This window comes from Heterodontus francisci, chromosome 3, assembly GCF_036365525.1.
Source record: "Heterodontus francisci isolate sHetFra1 chromosome 3, sHetFra1.hap1, whole genome shotgun sequence".
Taxonomy (NCBI): domain Eukaryota; kingdom Metazoa; phylum Chordata; class Chondrichthyes; order Heterodontiformes; family Heterodontidae; genus Heterodontus; species Heterodontus francisci.
Genome location: NC_090373.1, coordinates 75,887,237 through 75,912,923, shown reverse-complemented (window position 1 = coordinate 75,912,923; position 25,687 = coordinate 75,887,237). Strand labels below are relative to the sequence as shown.

The 25,687-nt window shown below is 42.9% G+C and overlaps 1 protein-coding gene across 1 annotated transcript in view; it reads right to left on the bottom strand.

The window, feature by feature from the left end:
* Positions 1-5,696: 5,696 nt before the first annotated feature.
* The window catches only part of LOC137352366 (syndecan-3-like), a 65,861-nt gene continuing 45,870 nt past the window's right edge, over positions 5,697-25,687 (bottom strand). Inside the window, exons 2-5 of the mRNA XM_068017667.1 lie at positions 18,103-18,208; positions 14,401-14,882; positions 11,784-11,994; positions 5,697-7,520 (exon numbers count right to left, since the gene is read on the bottom strand). Coding sequence (XP_067873768.1) covers positions 7,354-7,520; positions 11,784-11,994; positions 14,401-14,882; positions 18,103-18,208 — 966 coding nt within the window. The 3' untranslated portion in view covers positions 5,697-7,353. The remainder of the gene's footprint in view (positions 7,521-11,783; positions 11,995-14,400; positions 14,883-18,102; positions 18,209-25,687) is intronic.

Genomic DNA, 25,687 nt, shown 5'->3' with positions numbered 1-25,687 from the left:
TTAGCTGCTCCTTGAATAAGCTCCACATTTCGTTTGTGCCCATCCCCTGCAGTTTCCTTCCCCATCCTACATATCCTAAATCTTGCCTAATCGCTTCATAATTTCCTTTCCCCCAGCTATAATTCTTGCTCTGCGGTATATACCTGTCCCTGCCCATCGCTAAGGTAAACCTAACCGAATTGTGATCACTATCGCCAAAGTGCTCACCTACATCTAAATCGAATACCTGGCCGGGTTCATTACCCAGTACCAAATCCAATGTGGCATCGCCCCTGGTTGGCCTGTCCACATACTGTGTCAGAAAAACCCTCCTGCACACACTGGACAAAAACAGACCCATCTAAAGTACTCGAACTATAGTATTTCCAGTCAATATTTGGAAAGTTAAAGTCCCCCATAACCACTACCCTGTTACTCTCGCTCCTGTCGAGAATCATCTTCGCTATCCTTTCCTCTACATCTCTGGAACTATTCGGAGGTCTATAGAAAACTCCCAACAGGGTGACCTCTCCTCTCCTGTTTCTAACCTCGGCCCATACTACCTCAGTAGACGAGTCCTCAAACGTCCTTTCTGCCGCTGTAATACTTTCCTTGATTAACAATGCCACACCCCCCCCTCTTTTACCCTCTTCTCTGTTCTTACTGAAACATCTAAATCCCGGAACCTGCAACATCCATTCCTGCCCCTGCTCTACCCATGTCTCTGAAATGGCCACAACATCAGGATCCCAGGTACCAACCCATGCTGCAAGCTCACCCACCTTATTCCGGATGCTCCTGGCGTTGAAGTAGACACACTTTAAACCAAGTTCTTGCTTGCCAGTGCCCTCTTGCGTCCCTGTAACCTTATCCCCTACCTCACTACTCTCAACAGCCTGTACACTGGAACTACAATTTAGGTTCCCATTCCCCTGCTGATTTAGTTTAAACCCCCCCGAAGAGCACTAACAAATCTCCCCCCCAGGATATTGGTACCATTCTGGTTCAGGTGAAGACCATCCTGTTTGTAGAGGTCCCACCTACCCCAGAAAGAGCCCCAATTATCCAGGAAACCAAAACCCTCCCTCCTACACCATCCCTGCAGCCACGTGTTCAACTCCTCTCTCTCCCTATTCCTCTCTTCGCTAGCACGTGGCACGGGCAACAACCCAGAGATAACAACTCTGGTTGTTCTCGCTCTAAGCTTCCACCCTAGCTCCCTGAATTTCTGCCTTAAACCCCCAATATGGAGGTGGAAAACAGGAACCAGGTCTGGTTTTGGGTCAGAAACCCACCTCCAGTGAGAAACTGATTCAGATTGCAATTTTCAAATGGGTAAAGCCCTTAATTTGTGTGGAGAAAGGCTTCTTGGCAATCTTGTTGTGCAGCAATGGGCACATCCCTGTGCAGTGTTATCTCCCTACAACCCCTCTTCCTCCTCCTCTCTTAAATCCTGTCCTGCCCCAATGAGCTGTCTTCTTCCAGGGCTTCACTGAACTCAAGGTTCACACCTCTCTGGACAGCCATATACGGAGAGCGCAGCAGACCACCATAATGACAGAAACCTTTGAGAAGGGTATTGGAGGATGCCACCCAACTGGAATTGAGTGTTGTTGGAGGTGCACCCATCCAGTCAAGTGGAGAGTATTCCATTACACTCCTGACTTGTGCCTTGTAGATGGTGGACAGGTTTTGGGGAGTCAGGAGGTGAGTGACTTGCTGCAAGATTCCTAGCCTCTGATCTGCTCTTGTAGTCATGGTATTTATATGGCTACTCCAGTTCAGTTTCTGGTCAATGGTAACCCCCAGGATGTTGATAGTGGGAGATTCAGTGATGGTAATGCCATTGAATGTCAAGGGGAGATGTTTAAATTTTATCTTGTTTGAGATAGTCATTGCCTGGCAGTTGTGTGGCACGAATGTTACCTGCCACTTATCAGCCCAAGTTTGGATATTGTCCAGGTCTTGCTGCATTTTTACACAGACTTCTTCAGTATCTGAGGAGTTGTGAATGGTGTTGAACATTGTGCAATCATCAGCAAATATCCCCACTTCTGACCTTATGATGAAGGGAAGGTCATTGATGAAGCAGCTGAAGATGGTTGGGCCTAGGACACTACCCTGAGGAACTCCTGCTGTGATGTCCTGGGCCCAGATGATTGACCTCCAACAACCACAACCATTTTCCTTTGCGCTAGGTATGACTCAAACCAGTGGAGAGTATTCCCCCTGGATTCCCATTTACTCCAGTTTTGCTAGGGCCCCTTGATGCCATACTCGGTCAAATGCTGCCTTGATATCAAAGGCAGTCACTCTCACCCCATCTCTCGAGCTCAGCTCTTTTGTCCATGTTTGAACCAAGGCTGTAATGAGGTCAGGAGCTGAGTGGCCCTTGCGGAACCCAAACTGAGCGTCAGTGAGCAAGTTATTGTTAAGTAAGTGCTGCTAGATAGCACTGTCGATGACATCTTCCATCACTTTATTGATAGGGTGGTAATTGGCCGGATTAGATCTGTCCTGCTTTTTGTGTACAGGACATACATGGGCAATTTTCCACATTGCCGGATAGATGCCAGTGTTGTAGCTGTAATGGAACACTTTGGCTACGGATGCAGCAAGTTCTGGAGCACAGGTCTTCAGTACTGTTGCCGAAATGTTGTCAGGGCCCATAGCCTTTGCAGTATCCAGAGCCTTCAGTCGTTTCTTGATATCACAGAGAGTGAATTGGATTGGCTGAAGACTGGCATCTGAGATGCTGGGGATCTCAGGAGGAGGCTGAGATGGATCAACCACTTGGCCCTTGTGGCTGAAGATGGATGCAAATACTTGAGCCTTATCTTTTGCACTGATGTTCTGTGCTCCCCCATCATTGAGAATGGGGATATTTGTGGATCCACCTCCTGTCAGTTGTTTAATTGTCCACCACCATTTACGACTGGATGTGGCAGGACTGCAGAGCTTAGATCAGATCCATTGGTTATGGGATCACTTAGCTCCGTCTCTCACATGCTGCTTACGCTGTTTGGCACACAATTAGTCCCATGTTGTAGCTTCACCAGGCTGACACCTCATTTTTAGATGTGCCTGGTGCTGTTCCTGGCATGCCCTGCTGCACTCTTCATTGAACCAGGGTTGGTCCCCCAGCTTGATAGTAATGGTAGAGTGGAGGATATGCTGAGGCAAGAGGTTACAGATTGTGGTCGAGTACAATTCTGCTGCTGTTGATGGCCCACAGCGTCTCATGGATGCCCAGTTTTGCATTGCTAGATAGTTTGAAATCTATCCCATTTAGCATGGTGGTAGTGCCACACAACAGGATGGGGGGTATTCTCAACGTGATGATGGGACTTTGTCTCCACAAGGACTGTGCGGTAATCACTCCTACCAATACTGTCATGGAAAGATAGGTCGGTAACAGGAAGATTGGTGAGGATGAGGTGAAGTATGTTATTCCGCTTGTTGGTTCTCTCACCACCCGCCGCATACCCAGTCTAGCAGCAATGTCCTTTAGGGCTCGGTCAGTAGTGGTGCTACCAAGCCACTCTTGGTGATGGACATTGAAGTCACCCACCCAGAATATGTTCTGTGCCCTTACCACCCTCAGTGCTTCCTCCAAGTCGTGTTCAACATGAAGGAGTATTGATTCATCAGCTGAGGGTGGGGGGCGGGGGAGGGGGGCAATAGGTGGCAATCAGCTCACGATTTCCTTGCCCATTTTTGGCCTAGTGCTCTGAGACCTCATGGGGTCTGGAGTCGATATTAGGACTCCCAGGGCAACTCCCTCCCAACTGTATACCACTGTGCCACCACCTCTGCTGGGTCTGTCCTGCCAGTGGGACAGGACATAGCCAGGAATGGTGAGAAGGAATGGTGATGATGGTTTCTGGGACATTGTCTGTAAGGTATGATTCCATGAGTATGGTCAGGCTGTTATTTGATTAGTCTGTAAGACAGCTCTCCCAATTTTGGCACAAGCCTCAGATGTTAGTTAGGAGGACTTTGCAGGGTTGACAGGGCTGGGTTTACCATTGTCATTTCCAGTGCCTAGGTCAATGCCAGGTGGTCTATCCAGTTTCATTGCTTATTGGCTTGGAGCTGTTTGGTACAACTGAGTGGCTCGCCAGGCCATTACAGAGGGCATTTAAGAGTCAACCACATTTCTGTGGGTCTGGAGTCATATGTATGCCAAACCAGGTAAGGACAGCAGGTTTTTACAACAATTGACAATGGTTTTTATGGCCATCAATAGACAAGCTTTTAATTCCACATTTTTATTAATTGAATTCGTATTCCACCTTCTGCCGTGGTGGGACTCAAACCCATGTCGCTAGTGCAATCCCCTGGCTCTCTGGTCCAGTGACAATACCACTACGCCACTGCCTCCCCCATGTCGTCAATGTTCACCCACACACTTGTAACAATGCGGAATATTCCAGATAGGTGTCCATCAAGTTAGGAGTGATCTTGATCACTCTCTCCACGTCTCTCTCTCTCTTCCTATGTTGTTCCCCCCTCTTGTGTCATACCCTCTCTCTGTTCCCCCCCTCACACCCCTGTTGTCTTCCTCTCTGTTTCCACCCCACCCCACCCCATCTCCCTCGCTCTCTGACAATTGCAGCACAGCAGCTTTGTGGTTGGTCAGTTTTTTTTAAACATCACACTGTCAGTTTCACAACTGTCCTGACATCGGGAACAGCGGTTTGCCAGCTTCGGACAGATTTGGGGTTTTCCGGCGAGCTATTAAAAAAATTGGGAAACTGCTGTTCCTGATGTTAGCACCTGTCAGTTGTGAAACTGATGGCATGATTTTTTTTTAAAGCCAGTCTGAAAGAAGACGACAATGGAAAATTTCTGATCTCTGAAATACTTCCACGGGCCGGATTAAAACCTTTGGCTCACAGGCTGTGTATTGGACAATCCTGATTTAACATATTATCCAGAGATTGATACATCATGATTCAAAGAGCCTTGGAATCCATGACTAGAACAAGCCCCCCTTTACAACTTCTCGCTCAGCATGAACAGGCTGTGTCCTCCCAGTCCCTTTTGCACTCCATGGTCTTGTTAACAATAGCAGGTTGGAAGGCCTACTTCAAGTTGAAAGTGAGATTAATCAGAAAGCCCATTGGCAACTTCCAAAATCACTTGTTATATGTATGTTCTGAGCCTTTTACAATCACAGTATTACAACAGTAACTTGCATTTATATTGTGCCTTTAGTGCAGTAAAACATCTCCCAACATTACCAGGATGATCAAGTTGCTCCTCAAAGGCCAAATCCTATCCTTAAAGCAAATGGTGTATATGTAATACAATTTATGTTACTACCTAGATTAGATACTACTTCCAGAAACCTGCCATGCTATCTGGAATGTGGGGTGGTATTGTGGAGGGAATATCCAATGGAGACTGCCCCTATTGGAGCTATCCTTAATAATGTGAAGTTCCTCCCTCAAATTTTTCATTGCATACAGAAAGCCCATGAAATTAATAGGAATAAAGCCTAAGCCACTAGTTAACAGTGGAAGGCTAGAGAAAGACTCTGTAGTCAACAGGAATTACCTGCAACTACCCCAGAATTTAGGGAGGTTGGGGTTGGGGGGGAAAACTCAAAATCCTGCAATCTATATACTTAACCTTACACAAGCTCTCAAATATTTTAATTTTCACGTTCATGTTAAATGGACTCTTCAAGTTCACAAAGTATTGACAATAAGTTAGTGTGCCAGTGCTCTTTTATTGCTTGATATGCTTAGAAATAGCACAGTTAATAAATAGAAAACATTAGTGAAAGCTCAGGACAAAGTTTAACATTCATGAAAAGAGTCACCAAGTCACAAACACCCTGTTTAACTAACTCTTTTGGCATCTAGCCTTTTTGCTAGTCAAAAATGGTTCTAAACACAAATGAACCACTAGTTCGATCATACAAAAATAATTATATTTTGTTTATTCTTTGTTAACTTTAGAAAATGCAGATCGTAACCTGCAGAGTTGACAAGTTGTGATCAACTTTATAGACTTTTACTTGAAAATGGCACTAATTCAATGACAGCAAGAGGCATACACAGTTATCTATTTTATATAGCCATTTGTTCATAAATTCATAACAGCTTCAAAATGTGAAATTAAAAAAATACAAATCAGGAATTCAGCACGCTTATGGAAGATTGTGGTAACTGTGCAATGGCTGAAAAAAGGAACAAATCATTGGATCCAAGTTTATACAGAAAGATGCAAGACATTTTACTTGCACTGCACAGGTCACATTAAAAAAGTGACTCCATTTCATTTGTGGAGCTTTCAAAGTCTCAAGATAAGCATTTTAGATTGTGGCTGTGATATTAGATGGAGAAATTGTGGTATACTTGGACTAAGTAAACAGAGGTATATCTGAAAAAATCAATTTTATTTAGTTCAGTTAGATCAACAACACAACTGAAGATCAAGAAAAAAAAAATACTTACCTGTGCAAAAAAAGTTGGGATGGGGTTGGGTGGCGGGGGGGCGGGGGGTGGTCGTGGGGACACTGAACTTTACTTAATTTTACACAAACTCAGAAGCCCAGCTCTCTAAAAAGGAATAGATCAGATCAGGAGTTTCAATGGCTGGTTACAGTATAAAAGTAGGAAACACTTTGAAAGCTTCAGGACCAAACATATGTCACTCATGAAACAGCATTCAACTGCTACTGCCCTTCCACTTGATCAATTAAAGTATTTAGAAAGGACATAATTTCACCAATTAAACCTTCAATTGCCATAAAACTGAAGGAATGGTTAAACTTAGTAAGTCTGCTTTAAAAAATTCAAATGTATTTTTTCAATGAACACCATAATACAACACAAAAATAAGAACATAGCCAAGTGCAATGGGAATCTCTAATGTAAACCTATATTATTAGGTACACATCATCAGCTTTCATACAATTTGAAATCACAATAGTACAAGTATCCATCTCCCCTTTTATCCCCCCCATTTGATTAATATTTTTACAATACAGAAATTTACAGGTTTCGGCAGTTTGTGGCTTTACAATATTGTACTGTGCATTCCCAACTGTTTATTTTTTTGTTTTTTTAAAAAAGCCTATTTACCCACCATTTCAGAAGGCAGTTATCCTTTACAATATAAAAATTGCATGGAAATTTAACCGTCTCCTCACCCATGAAGCCAAATGGCAAGACGTCCCATTACACAAACAAGTTACCCCTCTCTGCCTCAGGACTGTCAAAAATACAATTGTACAATTGTCATGGAGATAGAGGTTAGACTGAACTTTTTCTGATTCACTTTCTAACCCAGGCAAGAAAAAAGAAAAAAAGAATGCTCACTTTGCATTAAAGATTGACACAGAACTTTATAAAAATAGAGTTATGCATAGAACTCCTCTTGTTTTTGTGGTTTTTGGTAACCTCCATTTGGCTGCTTGGATTCATCCAATGTATAACTTCCTTCATCCTTTTTCTTCATTCGATACACCAGCACCACCACCAGCAGAACAGCAAGCACGAGTCCCACAAATCCTCCAGCAACAGTTGCTAAAAACATGGAACAAAATAAAATCAAATGTCTCAAAGAACATTAATGGTCACATCTCCGTGATTTCTGTAAGGATGAAAAATGTTCCAAGTTCTAATCTCCTCAGAACATGTCAAGTCATAATCATTTTCTCCCAAAAGAAACACAATGAGATTTTCAACTGCAATAAATGTATTTCAGTGCATGCAAAATATCTATCAGATCTATCACTGCAGAGTCATAATCCCCAGTTTTTCTTGAACCAAATTCTGAGGACCAGTAGAACAGGAGGAAGAAAGCAGAAAAGCGATAACCACACAAACAATTTAGCTTTTGGAACTGGGATTACAGCTTGAAAGTGTCTGCAAACTGACTGTTGGTTTTAGTGCAAGTGGATAGTCCATTTGAAATAGCTAAAAAGAAAGCAGATGCCAAATAATTTTCTTCCCATCAAATACTTCCATCTCTTTTAGTACCTCAATTTTTTACAAATGACAAGAGACATAAGTTCTACTTCTTAGGAATTGCTCAAGAACTTTCTCACATTCTCTCCCCACTTGACCTACCAGCCTACACTCCCTATTTGACCGACCATTCTAAAAGGGCACCTAAATCATCAGCATTTAAGGTTGTAATATATAGTGCATGGCTTGAACTTTCTTGCAGATATTCATGACCCATGAACCCTGGAGGAGTAATTTTTTTAAATCTGTATAAAAGTTACAAATATGACAAAGTTCTCACAAACTGGTGGAAATGAAAATGGTGAAATTTTGAAAAGTGACATCAGCTGGCACATTTTCCTTGTTCATTTATCTATTCATGTGTCAATTGCAGTGAATTAGAATTTGGATCAATTGTCCTGTATCACAACACATTATATAATTTGCCAGTTATAAAGCCAACTTGTACAACTGCAGAACAGCAAATTACAATTGATTAGGAGGGAAACCAAGATGGAGGTTAAATGTAATCAGCTTCCAAATTCAGTTGAAATAAACTATATTTAACTGTAAAATTAGGACTACAAGGCTTTCAACTGACCTTCCATTTTAGATCTTTCAAAAGCTAAAAACAGCACTAAATTACAGTGCAAAATTCCAAATTGTGCTTCTAACTAGATCTTTTGTTTTCCAACATGCTACTTCAATTGCACTTCATTAAATTGAGCTGCCTTAATATACATTGATGCCAGTTGTTCAAATCTAAACCAATGACACATATCAGAACTTCAGTACTACCATTCCTTTCCAAATGCAGCCCAGTCTCTGCCAGTCATGGATGAGCTGGACATACAGCCAACCAAATCGGAACTCAGTGATGCCATTGATTCCCTAGCCAGCGGAAAAGCCCCTGGGAAGGACAGCATTACCCCTGAAATAATCAAGAGTGCCAAGCCTGCTATACTCTCAGCACTACATGAACTGCTATGCCTGTGCTGGGACGAGGGAGCAGTACCCCAGGACATGCGCGATGCCAACATCATCACCCTCTATAAAAACAAAGGTGACCGCGGTGACTGCAACAACTACCGTGGAATCTCCCTGCTCAGCATAGTGGGGAAAGTCTTTGCTCGAGTCGCTCTGAACAGGCTCCAGAAGCTGGCCGAGCGCGTCTACCCTGAGGCACAGTGTGGCTTTCGTGCAGAGAGATCGACTATTGACATGCTGTTCTCCCTTCGTCAGATACAGGAGAAATGCCGTGAACAACAGATGCCCCTCTACATTGCTTTCATTGATCTCACCAAAGCCTTTGACCTCGTCAGCAGACGTGGTCTCTTCAGACTACTAGAAAAGATCGGATGTCCACCAAAGCTACTAAGTATCATCACCTCATTCCATGACAATATGAAAGGCACAATTCAACATGGTGGCTCCTCATCAGAGCCCTTTCCTATCCTGAGTGGTGTGAAACAGGGCTGTGTTCTCGCACCCACACTTTTTGGGATTTTCTTCTCCCTGCTGCTTTCACATGCGTTCAAATCCTCTGAAGAAGGAATTTTCCTCCACACAAGATCAGGGGGCAGGTTGTTCAACCTTGCCCGTCTAAGAGCGAAGTCCAAAGTACGGAAAGTCCTCATCAGAGAACTCCTCTTTGCTGACGATGCTGCTTTAACATCTCACACTGAAGAATGCCTGCAGAGTCTCATCGACAGGTTTGCGTCTGCCTGCAATGAATTTGGCCTAACCATCAGCCTCAAGAAAACGAACATCATGGGGCAGGATGTCAGAAATGCTCCATCCATCAATATTGGCGACCACGCTCTGGAAGTGGTTCAAGAGTTCACCTACCTAGGCTCAACTATCACCAGTAACCTGTCTCTAGATGCAGAAATCAACAAGCGCATGGGTAAGGCTTCCACTGCTATGTCCAGACTGGCCAAGAGAGTGTGGGAAAATGGCGCACTGACACGGAACACAAAAGTCCGAGTGTATCAGGCCTGTGTCCTCAGTACCTTGCTCTACGGCAGCGAGGCCTGGACAACGTATGCCAGCCAAGAGCGACGTCTCAATTCATTCCATCTTCGCTGCCTTCGGAGAATACTTGGCATCAGGTGGCAGGACTATATCTCCAACACAGAAGTCCTTGAAGCGGCCAACACCCCCAGCTTATACACACTACTGAGTCAGCGGCGCTTGAGATGGCTTGGCCATGTGAGCCGCATGGAAGATGGCAGGATCCCCAAAGACACATTGTACAGCGAGCTCGCCACTGGTATCAGACCCACCGGCCGTCCATGTCTCCGTTATAAAGACATCTGCAAACGCGACATGAAATCGTGTGACATTGATCACAAGTCGTGGGAGTCAGTTGCCAGCATTCGCCAGAGCTGGCGGGCAGCCATAAAGACAGGGCTAAATTGTGGCGAGTCGAAGAGACTTAGTAGTTGGCAGGAAAAAAGACAGAGGCGCAAGGGGAGAGCCAACTGTGCAACAGCCCCAACAAACAAATTTCTCTGCAGCACCTGTGGAAGAGCCTGTCACTCCAGAATTGGCCTTTATAGCCACTCCAGGCGCTGCTTCACAAACCACTGACCACCTCCAGGCGCGTATCCATTGTCTCTCGAGATAAGGAGGCCCAAAAGAGGTAATAATGCATTTACTTCAGTCTTCAAGTTCATTAAAGAAACCCTTTAATGGAAATCATTGTTAAATTAATATTTGTGTTATATAGAAATGCCAGACATTAATTCAGCATGCTAGGTGTGCTTCAAATGCATTTTTAAAGCAGAAGTTAAAAAAACACACAACTGCCTGACACACATAGTAGATATGTCAGCGTTGGTAAAGAGAAGGGGCAGGAACCCTGACGTCAGGCTCCATGCCGGTGGGGGGGGCAGGTAGATTGTTCCAGCAGAGGCCCGCCACAGAGCTCAACACCAGGATGGCCTGGCCTGACCCTCCAGGCAGCAGCGAGGTTCTGAAGCACCCACCACCACCCCCCCACCACTCCGCCGCTAGGCGACGGGACCTGAATTTCAATATGTAAATCAATAAAATGAATAAATGTAAATGCACTCTCCTCCAATCTTCCAGACCCACTGCGATATTTAGTGCGGCGGCTGGCACTCCCACGCCTTCACTTCCCCATCCGGGGAAAGCTGGTGCGACACAGATGGGGAGGGGAAGAGTTAAGATTTTTAGTGCAGGAGGAAGATGGATGGGGTCAAATAAACGCAATGAGGGGATGGTGGAAAGGGGTGAACTTTAAACTTTGTGCAGTCTGGGGGCGGGGGGACGGTGGTGGGGGGGAGGGAGGTCAGATTTCAAAGGCAAGTGTTTTGGTGGGGGGGGGGGGAGGGCGAATAGTTAATTTAATTGTTATTGGGGGGGTGGGAAAGGGGCCTTACAATTTCATTTGTTACATTTTGGGTGGGGGGGCGGTGGGGGAGACACCACTTTAAAAATTCAAATTGACTGGCAGGGCTGGCTTCCCTTTAAAAATGGTGCTTGCACCCAGGCACTGATTGGGGGAGCGGGCCGCCCCAGCTATTTTAAATGAACCGCCACATGGGAGATTGCGGCGACTCTGCAACATGTGCAGGCCGTCATTTTTTTCACCGGCCACCGTGAGTGACGGCGGGCTCCTAAAATCTGGCCCAATAGGTTGACATTTGGAGTGTAGACTCTTCAGCAGAATTGTCCTGATCAAGCGGTTACACCTAAAATAGCAAAGGCATCTTTTCTCTTTACATATGCTAATAAATCGAATGTGTATTTGCAGCAGTTTCGGTATTTGTGCATTATATAAAAATTAGCGGCTATACAAAAAAAGTAGCATACCTGCCAATAATTCACGTTTTTCCAGAAAACTCCCAGATGAACTGACGTCCTGAGAGTATCTTTCCTCTGGCGGTTCAATTGAACTTCTTGAATCTGGAATGTGATTTTGATTCCGAGAAGTTTTCTTTTCTATTATGTCAGTGAAGAACAGATCATCCTCATCGGTTGTATTGTCCTTTTGCGTCATTCCTATAATCACCATCGCTGTACCCTAAATGAACCAGCCAAGATTACTCAGGAATCTGGTTTTGATCAAAGTTTTATTCAATTCAAGTTATTGTATATAATGCAAGAATACTTCAACATAAATGCCTTGGCATTTTAATATTTACCACGTGTGTTCATATTTACTGAAAATGAAGGCTGGCTTCCTGATCTGAGCTGCTATTTTTGGAGGCTTGATAGAGGCATGTTTCAGTGCATAAGCTTGAAGTTCCAACACTCCGTATCATTTAAAAAAAGCGATATCTCCCTTAAGCCCAAATATTAAAGCTAATGGCCTGGAGATTCCGCTTGATTGCGCTGTTTCAGCACAATTTCCTTGAAATCAGTGTAACTGGCACAAAAGATTGAGGAATTGTAAGTGAAAATTGAGTTCAATGTAACTTAAGTTTCCGCGATCTTTTGAGCTAGTTTTAAAAACATCACGCTAGAAGCAAACCCTGCTCTCAAAACTGGCCACTACCCAAGGATGTCATCACCACTGCGAGTTTTCATAAATTGCGCCCATTTGCAGGCCTTCAAGGAGACTTTAAAAATTAAGCAGGATATTTTGGGCGCAAAGACACGAATAAGTACATTTTAAAATGTTTAGAATGTACTTTTTTCTCATTTACTCAGGAACTGACTACTGTACCCCAATCTAACCAGAAAATAGTTTTTTTTTTAAACTCGTTTTCAGTAGTTTAAGGTTAGCAGGTGGAGTACCACTGATTAAAAATGCAATTTTTGAGATAAACCCATTTACAGCTGCATAAAACTTTGCCAAGTTATCACATTTAAATATGTCAAGGATTTTTTTTTTTAAATTACATTTTAAGACACTGCCTGATTGCACTGGTTTCTGGCAGATTTTGTATTTGGTTATATGCAAATGACTATGGGCTGAATTTTATAAGCCCGCCACCGAAATCCACATTTTTAAAGGGCTGTCAGTCCTACCGGGAAATTTAAATATTTAAAGGGAAAGTGAATTCAAATAAATAAATAAATAATCTCTTTCGCCACTCTCCCACTCCCCAATAACAATTAAAATTAATTATTTGCCCTTTCCCCCATAAAACACTTATCTTTGCCATCTGACCTTCCACACCCCTCCAAACTTTAACCTTCCCACCATCCCCTAAACCAATGACATTAATTTGACCCCACGACCCCCGCACTAAGAAACTTACCTCCTCCCCCCCTTCCCCACCAGTGTTGCGCCCCGTTTCCCCACATGGGGATCTGAAGACATGGGAGTGCCAGCCGCCAGGCTGAAGATCACGGCGGGATTTCAGGAGGAGACGCAAGATTGATTAATTCAATTATTTTAATGTATTCAAACATTTAAATTGTGGTCCCATCGCTGAGCAGCGAGGGTGGGGGATGGGGGTCGCCAAGAGGCCTCGTCGCTGTTGGTAATATTGGGCCAGGCCCTGCCGGTGTCAAGGTGCGTGGCGGGCTTCATCTGGGGCCATCTTCAGGCCCCCCCCCCACTACTATGGATCCCGACATTAAGGGCTGCTTAAAATCCAGCCCTATGAGTGGAAACTTGGGGGAAAAAGATTTTTTTTAAACGGGCTGAATTTTGGGCACAATTTGTGCCGGAAACGCCGATAGCGCCCAAAGTGGAAACTCTAGCCCAATATTTTTGAAGTGCATTTTTGAAAATCAAAATTGGATTTCATTCCATAGCTCCCAATTTAAAAAGATGGTTTAGTGGATAAACAAACTGCCCATGGTGACACGGAGGTATGCAGACCTGGAAGGGGTTAGGTATGATATATAGCCTGATTTCAGTAGGGGTGCTACAGGTGGCCTCTGTGAGTAGGGGAGGAAAAAGGTAGCGAAAAAAGCCAGAGTTTGGGCTTCTGATTGACACCTGTTGGAGAATACATCTGGAGCCAGAAGCAAAACATATGTCTGATACCCTCAACTACAGGCTGAAACTTGTTATCTGGTCTCACATTTGAAGAATGCTCACTTGTCTGGTATACCAGAGGTCAGCAACTTATGGGGAGAGGGGGAAATCGTAAAGTAAAACCACTTCACATTTTACCTTGCAAGACAAAAAGCTGTTAGGACCCTTTGATACAACAATGTTTGATGTACCTATGGCCCTAAAAGTGCACTGTTTGAAGATTAGCAGATTTACATTTAATGTCTTCATATTAAAAATGCAGTTATTGTCTAGTAATTTAAAATAATTAAAGAAAAATCCATTAAAGCCTCTGGGAGGTTAAGGTTTAATTTTTAATGTTGTTGACCTTGAAATTCCACTCTGTGAAGATTAACGCATGAATGTTCTTTTTTTCTCATCTTTTCCTTTAACAAAGTTAAGCCTGCACGTATTGCTTGATCTGAGCACTAACTTCACAGCAAAAATGTTAGACTTCATTTTTTTTCCCCCACTCACCTCTTCAGTTGGATCAGCTTTTTTAACCATCATGGTCGTCATTTCATTTGCTACAAACACCTTTGGTACAGCTAAGGATTCATCATTGATAACAGAAACTGCACGACCAGATGATGTGGTATGAACAGTAGGGCTAGCACTGCTCATTTCAGCATCAACAGTTGAAGGATCATGTTTAGGTCCAACACCACGTGCCAAATTATCAGCGTTGATTTGAGGAACAATGACAGCATCAACGTCCTTTGAAACAGTAGTGGAAGATATGGAACTGGTCACTATGGTTTCAATTGTGGTATTAACAACGGGCAAGTTAACATGTACTGGTAGAGTATTCACATCTGCATCTGTGATCACTTCACTTGTGATCTTAGTCGTGGTTACTTGGCTTGTTGAATGCAGATTACTTGAAACTGTTGAAGGAAGCGTGTGATAAGCTGTTGTATGCTCCACATTGGAACCGCTATTCAGCAGTATAAAGCCATCTAAAAGTAAATTAAAGTGGAACAGTTAGACTAATATACATTTTTGATACAACATTCTAAAACTGATTAGTTCAATATTAGATTATAGTCTTCACCATTTTCTGAGTTTCAGCCTCTACAAATATATTGCTATCACCCCACAGGCAGAAACCAACTAAGACAATGAGAAATTGCTGCCCAAATCAAGTGAGGAAATCTTGCCCAACTATGATATAGATAAACCTTTGTTCTGCCAGCAGCGCAAACTCCATAAATCAGCCCTTTAGAGAGTTATCCAACTGTATGGTGGCTGCAGCAGTTGTCACTGCTGAGTAAACTGAATGCTAGCTTTCTACCATGAATTCTGTCACCAAAATACTCCACCGTAGTCTGAACCTGAACTGAAGCAAATAAATTTGGGTGGGCCATTCATGCACAAACTTCAGCCAGTGTGCATGGTAAGAAGTCCTATGTTTGCAAATGTTTAGATTCCTCTTTGTGTAAAGTACTTGCACATTCACCTCAAGGAACAACTTGGTGAAGCTTTGTGAACAGGAAACTTTCAGATGCATAGGGCACAAATAAGCACCTTTCTGGCATAAATGCTACAGCAACTATATGATTTCTTTTCATAAAGAACATAAGAACCAGGAGCAGGAGTAGGCAATTCAGCCCCTTGAGCCTGCTCTGCCATTCAATACAATCATGGCTGATCTCATCTCGGCCTCAACTCCACTTTCCTGCCCGTTCTCCATAACCCTTCAACCCATTTCTAACTACAAATCTGTCTATCTCCTCCTTAAAATTTACTCACTGTCCCAGCATCCACCGCACTCTGGGATAGTGAATTCCACAGACTCTCGACCCTTTGAGAGAAGTAATTTCTCCTCATCTCTGTTTTAAATCTGCTACCCCTTATCCTAAAACTATGACCTCTTGTTCTAGATTGCCTCACAAGAGAAAACATCCTCTCTATTTCCACTTTGTCAATCCCCTTAATCATCTTGTATACCTAAATTAGATCTCCTCTCATTCTTCTAAACTCTAGAGAGTAAAGGCCTAAACTGCTCAATCTCTCTTCACAAGACAAACCCCTCATCTCTGGAATCAATCTAGTGAACTTCCTCTGAACTGCCTCCAGTGCAACTACATCCCTCCCCAAGTACTGTACTCAGTACTCCAGATGCAGTCTCACCAATGCCTTATACAGTTGCAGCAACACTTCCCTACTTCTATACTCTATTCCTTTAGCAATAAATGCCAAAATTCCATTTGCCTTCCTTATTACCAGCTGCACCTGCATACTAGTTTTCTGCGATTCATGCACAAGGACACTCAGATCCCCTTGCCACGAAGCACTGTGAAGTTTCTCGCCATTTAGATAATAATTTGCCTTGCTATTCTTCCGACCAAAATGGATAACCTCACACTTATCCACATTAAACTCCATCTGCCAAATTTTGGCCCATTCTTCTAACCTGTCCACATCCATTTGTAAATTTCTTTATTGCAACTTACTATTCCACTTATTTTAGTGTCAACTGCAAATTTGGCTATAGTACCTTCTATCCCTGCATCCATGTCATTAATATATATTGTAAATAGTTGGGGCCTGAGGACCGACCCCTGTGGCACCCCACTAGTTACATCTTGCCAACCAGAAAAGGACCCATTTATCCAGACTCTGTTTTCTAATGGTTAGCCAATCCTTTATCCAAGCTAATAAATCGCCCCTAACCCCATGTGATCTTACCTTGTGTATTAACCTTTTGTGCGGCACCTTATCAAATGCCTTCTGGAAGTCCAGATATACTACAGCTACAGGATCCCCATTATCCACTTCACTTGCTTCGAAGAACTCTAGCAAATTAGTCAAACACGATTTACCCTTCATAAAACCATGCTGACTCTGATGGATTGCGTTTTGACTTTCTAAATGTCCTGTTATCACTTCCTTAATAATGGATTCTAACAATTTCCCAATGACAGATGTTAAACTAACTGGTCTATAATTTCCTACTTTCTGCCTCCCTCCTTTTTTGAATAAGGACGTTATATTAGCACTTTTCCAATCCACTGGACCCTTTCCTGTATCCAGGGAACTTTGAAAGATTATAACCAATGGATCCACTATCTCTGCTGTCACTTCCTTTAAGACCCTAGGATGTAGGCCATTAGGCCCTGGTGACTTGTCTGCCTTCAATCCTAATAGTTTGCTCAGTACTTTTTCCCTAGTGTTGATGATTGCTCTAAGTTCCTCCCTTTCTATAACCTCTGCATTTCTTGTTAATATTGGGATGGTACTAGTGTCCTCCACTGTGAAAACTGAGGCAAAATACTGATTTAGTGTCTCCGCCATTTCTGTGTTCTCCTCTATCAACTCCCCAGTCTCATCCTCCAAGGGACCAACATTCACTTTAGCTACTCTCTTCCCTTTTATATACTTATAGTATACTTTATATACACACTTTTGGCACATTGGTTATACTCCACAGAAGGTTGTAAGATAAACTATGCAAACATTTGACAACATCTATCCATTAGACCAAATATGGCATCCATGCTCCAGGGTGTCCTTGTCAATGAGGAAAATCAAAGCTTAGGCCGAGGCCTGAAAAAAATATTTAGGCTAAGCTTCATCTCTAGTAATGAATGTAACTCCTCAGTTGGACATTAAAAAAAGCCTTCCCTATACTTTTTAATCGAGAGGGTGGAAAGCAGGAGAAAGGAGAGAAAGGACATGCTCCATCATAGAATGTATTAGTTAAGGTCACACAATGAAAAGATCCCACAAGAAGTTGGAAAATCCTTTTCTATACATCATTTGTTTTCTGCTTTTTCTCCTTCCTGCCCCTTGCAGAAAATCTCAGTGCAACCCATTTTTCTTTGCTTACCCCATATGATGCCAACCCAGTCATAGATGTATACCAATGACATACACTTGCAAACAGACAGACAGTCAGACATTATTCAATTTTCCCTCCTTCCACGCAGTACAATCTATGCTCTGAAAGGACACCAGCTTTTTGTTTTGGATGGGGAAAGAAAAGATAATGGAGATAAAAACAATTTCCTGTCATTCTGTAACCAGTCACATGAAGTCTAATATTGTGTCACCCTAGTCTTAGTCACGATTTTAGAAAGAATTGATTGTGGCTGAACGTTATCTGCATCTGAATTTAAAATTTGATGTCAACAGAATCTAGAATCAATATTTGACGCACAAAAAAAAAACACTCACCACCAGAACCTGAACCAGAATAAATGTCATCATCTTCAGAATCTGTTCCAGACCCTTCCAGTTCATCAGAAATCAAGTCTTTAGGCACTTTTGTTGGAGTGATGGCCTATTTTAAACAAGAGAATATTAATATTGTGGATTTAAAAAGAAAAGGAATGTTTCATTTTCTCATTTGCAGTTTTTCCTCATGTTACAGCTACACTTGGGCTTGGGTTTTGGCTACCACTTCAGGGTAAAGCAGATGAAGAATACAACAAAGGAGCATTTTCCCAAAACAACTTGCATTGCTTGGTTTTGCATTATTTTTACACTATTAAAACATTATAAGCCAATAAACAAACTTATGAATTTTTGAACTACAGAAAATCCCAATATCCTCTCTATTAGTGAGATAAGGGACTTGAAGTGGTTAAATCCCCAATGAAGTACAATAGGCTAATCTAATCCACAGAATTTTCCACAGTTCAGCTGCAGACATTAAATATACCATTTCAGACAAAGTACTGGTAATTAAAATCATACTGACTTGGCATGCAATATATGTGGTTTCACTTCAAACTAGCATCTTCCTGTTTACTGAATCATTTTCCCTTCCGCCTCCAAAACACACAAGAAGCTATACTGGCTGATCACTTTTCTGGGGTTTGCACGGAGAGAAGAGGGAAAAAAATTAGTCTGATATTGGTTAGTTCTTAGTTTGGTGCAAGATTCTTCAGAGCAGAATCCATAACAGCTTTTAAAAGGGAAGAGGATAAGTATTTGAAATAGATTACTGGGAAAGGGAATAAACAGACTAAGTGGATAGCTCTTTCAGAAGGAAAAGGCACTAGCGCTAGGGAACTGAAGAAGCTTCTACTTTTGGCACCAGATGCTAGCATCAAGCAATTCCAAGTCAGATACAACAGGCCAGATGCAGAATACAGCTTCAACTTTCCTATTCTGGCCTCAGCACTTCTTGTAGTGCCACTGAGTATCCTTAATCTTCTCCTCTCCCCACACTATTTTACCCAATCATCCTTAAAAGGAGATTTCAGGGAAATATCAAGACCGCTCAAGGACAGAGAAGGGAATCTATGTGCGGAGCCAGAGGAAATGGGCGAGGTACTAAATGAGTACTTTGCATCAGGATTCACCAATGAGCAGGACTTGGTAAATGATGAGCCTAAGGAAAGGAGTGTAGATAGTCTCAGTCATCTCATTATCAAGAAGGAGGTGGTGTTGGGTGTCTTGCAAAGCATTAAGGTAGATAAGTCCCCAGGTCCTGATGGGATCTACCCCAGAATACTATGGGAGGCAAGGGAAGAAATTGCTGGGGCCTTGACAGAAATCTTTGCATCCTCATTGGCTACAGGTGAGGTCCCAGAGGACTGGAGAATAGCCAATGTTGTTCCTTTGTTTAAGAAGGGTAGCAAGGATAATCCAGGAAATTATAGGCCAGTGAGCCTTACTTCAGTGGTAGGGAAATTATGAGAGAGGATTCTTCGGGAAAGGATTTACTCCCATTTGGAAACAAACCAACTTATTAGCGAGAGGCAGCATGGTTTTGTGAAGGGGAGGTCGTGTCTTACTAATTTGATTGAGTTTTTTTGAGGAAGTGACAAAGATGATTGATGAAGGAAGGGCAGTGGATGTTATCTATATGGACTTCAGTAAAGCCTTTGATAAGGTCCCGCATGGCAGACTGGTACAAAAGGTGAAGTCACACTGGATCAGAGGTGAGCTGGCAAGATGGATACAGAACTGGCTCTGTCATAGAAGACAGAGGGTAGCAGTGGAAGGGTGCTTTTCTGAATGGAGGGATCAGTGCTGGGACCTTTGCTCTTTGTAATGTATATAAACGATTTGGAGGAAAATGTAACTGGTCTGATTAGTAAGTTTGCGGACGACACAAAAGTTGGTGGAGTTGCGGATAGTGATGAGGATTGTCAGAGGATACAGCAGGATATAGATCGGTTGGAGACTTGGGCGGAAAAATGGCAGATGGAGTTTAATCTGGACAAATGTGAGGTAATGCATTTTGGAAGATCTAATGCAGGTGGGAAGTATACAGTAAATGGCAGAACCCTTAGGAGTATTGACAGGCAGAGAGATCTAGGCGTACAGGTCCACAGGTCACTGAAAGTGGCAACGCAGGTGGATAAGGTAGTCAAGAAGGCATACGGCATGCTTGCCTTCATCGGTCGGGGCATAGAGTATAAAAATTGGCAAGTCATGCTGCAGCTGTACCGAACCTTAGTCAGGCCACACTTAGAATATTGTGCACAATTCTGGTCGCCACACTACCAGAAGGATGTGGAGGCTTTGGAGGGGGTACAGAAGAGGATTACCAGGATGTTGCCTGGTCTGGAGGGCATTAGCTATGAAGAGAGGTTGGATAAACTTGGATTGTTTTCACTGGAACGACGGAGGTGGAGGGATGACATGATAGAGGTTTACAAAGTTATGAGCGGCATGGACAGAGTGGATAGTCGGAAGCTTTTTCCCCAGGGTGGAAGAGTCAGTTACTAGGGGACATAGGTTTAAGGTGAGAGGGGCAAAGTTTAGAGGGGATGTGTGAGGCAAGTTCTTTACACAGAGGGTGGTGAGTGCCTGGAACTTGCTCCCGGGGGAGGTGGTGGAAGCCGTTAAGATAGCGACGTTTAAGAGGCATCTTGACAAATACATGAATAGGATGGGAATAGAAGGATACGGTCCTTGGAAGTGCAGAAGGTTTTAGTTTAGGCAGGCATCAAGATCGGCGCAGGCTTGGAGGGCCAAATGGCCTGTTCCTGTGCTGTACTGTTCTTTGTTCTTTGTTTGTTTACAATATACTGATACAAAGCAGCCTTTAGTTTTAGAACTTTCATGAATTGATTTTGGATTCAAACATCTTTGACCCACCTAACTTGTATGCACGACAATGTACACACAGTAAGCTGTAGTGAAGTTTATACCACCAGGTGCATGCAGTAAACTTTCAAGCTGCATCTGTGTACACAAGCATCTGGTTGCCAGCAATGTGTTTCTACAACACATTGAAGAAATTTCATAATACTCTGATGCCTTTACCTAAAGCTTTATAACAATCTCAGCACTACTTTAGAAGTTGATGTACCATCATCAATGCTTGCAGAAATCATGATTCTAGAGTATCCTAATGTGGTGCGTGCCCACAAATCTAACTTTAAAAAATTGTTTTCTATTACTACTTAGAAGATTACTTTATTTTATTTAAAATGAGGGGAGAAGAGGGAAAACATCACAATCTGAAGTGTTTTTGGGAAGGTAGTATTCCTGGAACAGCCTGGACAGAAAACTCCCAGTACAACAACAAATTGCACAAGATACTTCTCTATTACAGCATGTAACAGAAATTCAACACATTTGTCTACAATTTAAGGGGTTTACATTTCTGTTGGAGAGATGCTAATTGGAACCAACTAGTAACCTGCTCATATCCCATACAATAATAGGGATAGGAAATTGACTGTCTTCATCTCATCTAGACCATATTTAAGACTATGTCAGGATGTCACGTAGCAAATCTACAAATTCATCCTTTGTATTCTTATTTAGAATCAAATATGTTTCTTGGAGTCTGCCAGGCATCTGTGGTGTACTAGATGAGATACCTTTGTGCACCATTGCCTAAAGGTACTAAGGTGAACTATAGCACCATTATGATAGTTAACCCAGCACTACTCAGGGATTGAACTTTGCAGCTTTCTAATCAGTGAAGCCCAGCTCTCGAACTGGTTGTACACTTATCTGCTCAAGCAATGCAGGAGCAGCAGCTCTAGTTACTGAAACACCAGTTATTTACTTCCATCGGAAGGCATGAAAATAGCAGATGTCAAACTACAGAGCAGGACAGATTTTTTTTTCAAGTGATTGAATCTTTGGTTTTTATTATTGCTAAGTTTTAACTCAAATGGCTTCAAAGTATCATCACCTCATAAATGTTACAGCCAAATTACAGGCACCATAACATAGGCTTTGAAGCATTGTAATACCTCATGGCCACATCTGTGTTTTGCACTGCACACAACAGGTATTGCACCCAACATACTATTACTGAGAGAACCAGTCTTTTCCACTGATGGACATTGGGCAAACCTTGCAATTATAAAGCAGCATTAGTATATCAGCAGCAGCAAACGTCAAGGATTTTTTGTGTATTAGGTATCAGATTTGGAGGACAAGATATTACAGACTAATACCAGATAAGGTTTAGGCAGTCAGTGGTAAAGCTGAACTTTAAGAGCATAATGCTTCAAAAACTAATTTTGTATATTGGTGCCGGAATTAAAACTACCTACGTGTGCTGCAGAAAAAAAAACTCAGTTTCTGAATGCATTCAGGCTATTAAAACACAAGGTCAGTAAACTACTTAACTCATTATATAAAGAAAGAACTTGCGTTTATAGAGCACCCTTCAACAACTTGGGATGTCCCAAAGTGCTTCACAGCCAATGAATTATTTTTGAAATGTAGTCACTGTTTGTGTAGGAAACATGGCATCCAATTTGTGCACAACAAGGCCCCACAAACAGTAATGAGATATTGACCAGATAAATTGTATTTTTTTTTAATGGTGTTGGTTCTTCGGAGACTCAGCATAGATCCCCAGAATTTAAAATTGTGAAACAAAAAACAATCTTGAAAGCTGAAATTGTATGGCTCCAGTGAAAGAAAGCAATTCTCTACAAAAGTCAACTGAAATACACCCGACAGTCTGGGTTAATATGTGTTATATCATTTAACAATAAATAGACCTTGAACTCCAAACATTCTATCCTTCTGCAAACACGATCAATACAGTTGAATGGTAAATTAATCGTGCAAGGAGTGGCTATGGACTTCAAACTAAAGATTAAATCATACCTGGAGCATGGTTAGGAAAATGCAGTTTGGGAGGGAGCAAAAAAGGTGAAGTGAAATATCTATAAGTAGGGCCCTACCAAATTCAGTCAAATTTTACAAATTTCATGAGCACTGTATTTTAAGAATTGTAAATTTCACCATTTCACATATTTTAATTATTTTAGTGTTGTAACAAACCATGAAAATGATGGATTTAAAATAAAAAAAAAAGACAAGGGAGGTTTCTTGTTTCAAATGGCATTTATTATATACTCAGAAACTATTGTAAAAAGCTGACTATAAACAGGTCACATTCTTTACACACTGAAGTCAATGGTTGAATGGGAGCATAGAGCAACCTGCAACTGTTTCTGTCTTCATTCACTGTCTCTGCTCCGTGAACACCTGTCCATGTTTGCACAGCTCTCTCCGCATCCACAGGGTTTGTTGGAATTGCCAGACAGTGCTGCGCTAGCCTTACAAGGTGGCGGATTCTGCATTCCACAGAGTTCCAAAACTGTAGCACAGGAAAAGTACAATCTGTTTTTCTTTTTGCAATGCTTTTATAAGCAGGAAACTCCAGCCTACAGCTCTTGTCAAAGTCAGGAATCACATCAAACGAGTTTAAATCCACCATCAACAGGTGTATTTGTGCAGTGAGAAGATCTGCACAGTTCTCAGGACGCTGCAGAAGGTTGTTGAAACCTCTGAACCGCTTTTTCTTCACTGCTCGAGTCTTCCCCATAGCAGTAATATTGTTTCTTTTCCATGCTAGAAAACACCTGTTGAGCACAGGCATTTAATTCAGCATCATCAGACTGGGTTCCGAAGAAGGGTCACGGAACTGAAACGTTAACTCTGCTTCTCTCTCCACAGATGCTGCCAGACCTGCTGAGTATTTCCAGCATTTCTTGTTTTTATTTCAGATTTCCAGCATCCGCAGTATTTTGCTTTTATTTTAGTGTTTAATTCACGGCTACTTCTCTTCCAGGAATGCCTACCTTGAAGAAGTTCTACTCTTCTCTCCGACGGGATTTTCGTTTGTCTCTTTTACCTTGTTCACCTTCGTTGCTTTCTATTTCCCTCCTGGTGTTTGATTAAGTGTCTACCAAAACTCATTTTCACAGCCACATCTCCTTCCTCAGTGACTGTCTCCAGCTTGGACATATTCCACGTGGATTCCAACTGCAGTTTCACCCATCGTGTTTTGAATCCACCCAGGACTACAGGTATCTCCGAGAAATACAACTTTGGTCGGACTGCTATTCTCGCTGCATCCGGAGATCCACACTCAGTGCTATGCGCCGCCACATGTACACACTGAACCTCTCTCTCCAGCAGCACCGCCTCACCTTATCTCAAAGCTGTTCTACTCCGCAGTTTCATTTCATCCTTCGTCTTTTCCGTCACATTGACAAAAAAACTTTTTTCTTCCTTTCAGATGTCAAGCAACGCGTTCGAAAAGAAGGGTCACTGACCCGAAACGTTAACTCTGCTTCTCTCCACAGATGCTGCCAGACCTGCTGAGCATTTCTTGTTTTTAATCACCATCAGACTGTTGTTTGTTTGACTTTGCTTCAGCCCAGACAGTACATCCATTACTTTACTGTAAGCTTTGTGGATTGTGATGTGTCGAGATTCAAACCAAGTGATTAAATCCATCAGTTGTGTAACATTCTTGGCAACAAACTGAACCTCCTCATCAAGCGGAGCATCGTTTAGAAGGGTTACAATATCTGCATCACCAAGGAGAGGGCACCTCAATGGCAGGGCGCACTTGAGAGTGGGGAGTTTGGTTGGGGGCAGCCAGGATGAGGCGGGCAGGCCTCAGCCATTTGGGGGGTAGGGGATGGTGATGGAGCCACGAGAGCAGCCATTGCTGCCAGGAGGGCCCTTCCATGGGCATGGATGCCCATAAAGGAAGGTCTTTTCAGTGTCAGTGTGAGCTCTCCTGAGATGAAGTCTGAGTACTATTTCAGGTGTGCTGCATGATACTATACTGCCCAAAACCAGTCCACCCCTGGGAAAGTCCCCAGTGGCTTCAATGTTCCCAATATTTAGCTGGAGGAAATTTTTCTTATCCCATACTAAGTGGTCCTTTGTTCATTGTGACACCACCCCTTTCCCTGTCTCTGTGGTTGCCTAAAACCTGTTACATCTCTAACTTTTTCCAATTCTAATGTAAGTTTATTGACCTGAAATGTTGGGGGTAAATTTTTTCTTACCTGACTTGCAGGTTGGTCAGAAAGTTGTGGCAATTACAATTCAGGAATTTCCCCACATGCTGTGGAGTTAAACTTAACAGCAGGCTGAATATTCCCAGCCCGTCTCCAGGAGGGCTGGCAATATGGCAGAGAAAGGCATCAGGAGGGCAGCCTGACATCTTCCCACAGCCATACCATAATGCCACTGGCAGGAAACGTGGTGGTGTGGCTGCCAAGACAGCCAATTGACCCACTTAAGAGGCCAATTAAGGGCTACTTCCCACCTCCGTGGACACTTAGTTCATGTCAGGAGGGCCTGCTACCGCATGGCGAGACATCATGGTAAACCCTGGTGACCTCCCAGCAGGTCCGGCATAGGGGAGCCTCCTTTATGGGCATCCATGCCCATGGAGGGACCTCCTGGCAGCAATGGATGCTCTCGTAGCACTGGCCCTGCTGGTGCTCCATCACAAACCCCACTCCCCAAATCACTGGGGTCTGCCTGCCCGGTCCCAGCTTTCCCCAACCAAACTCGCCAC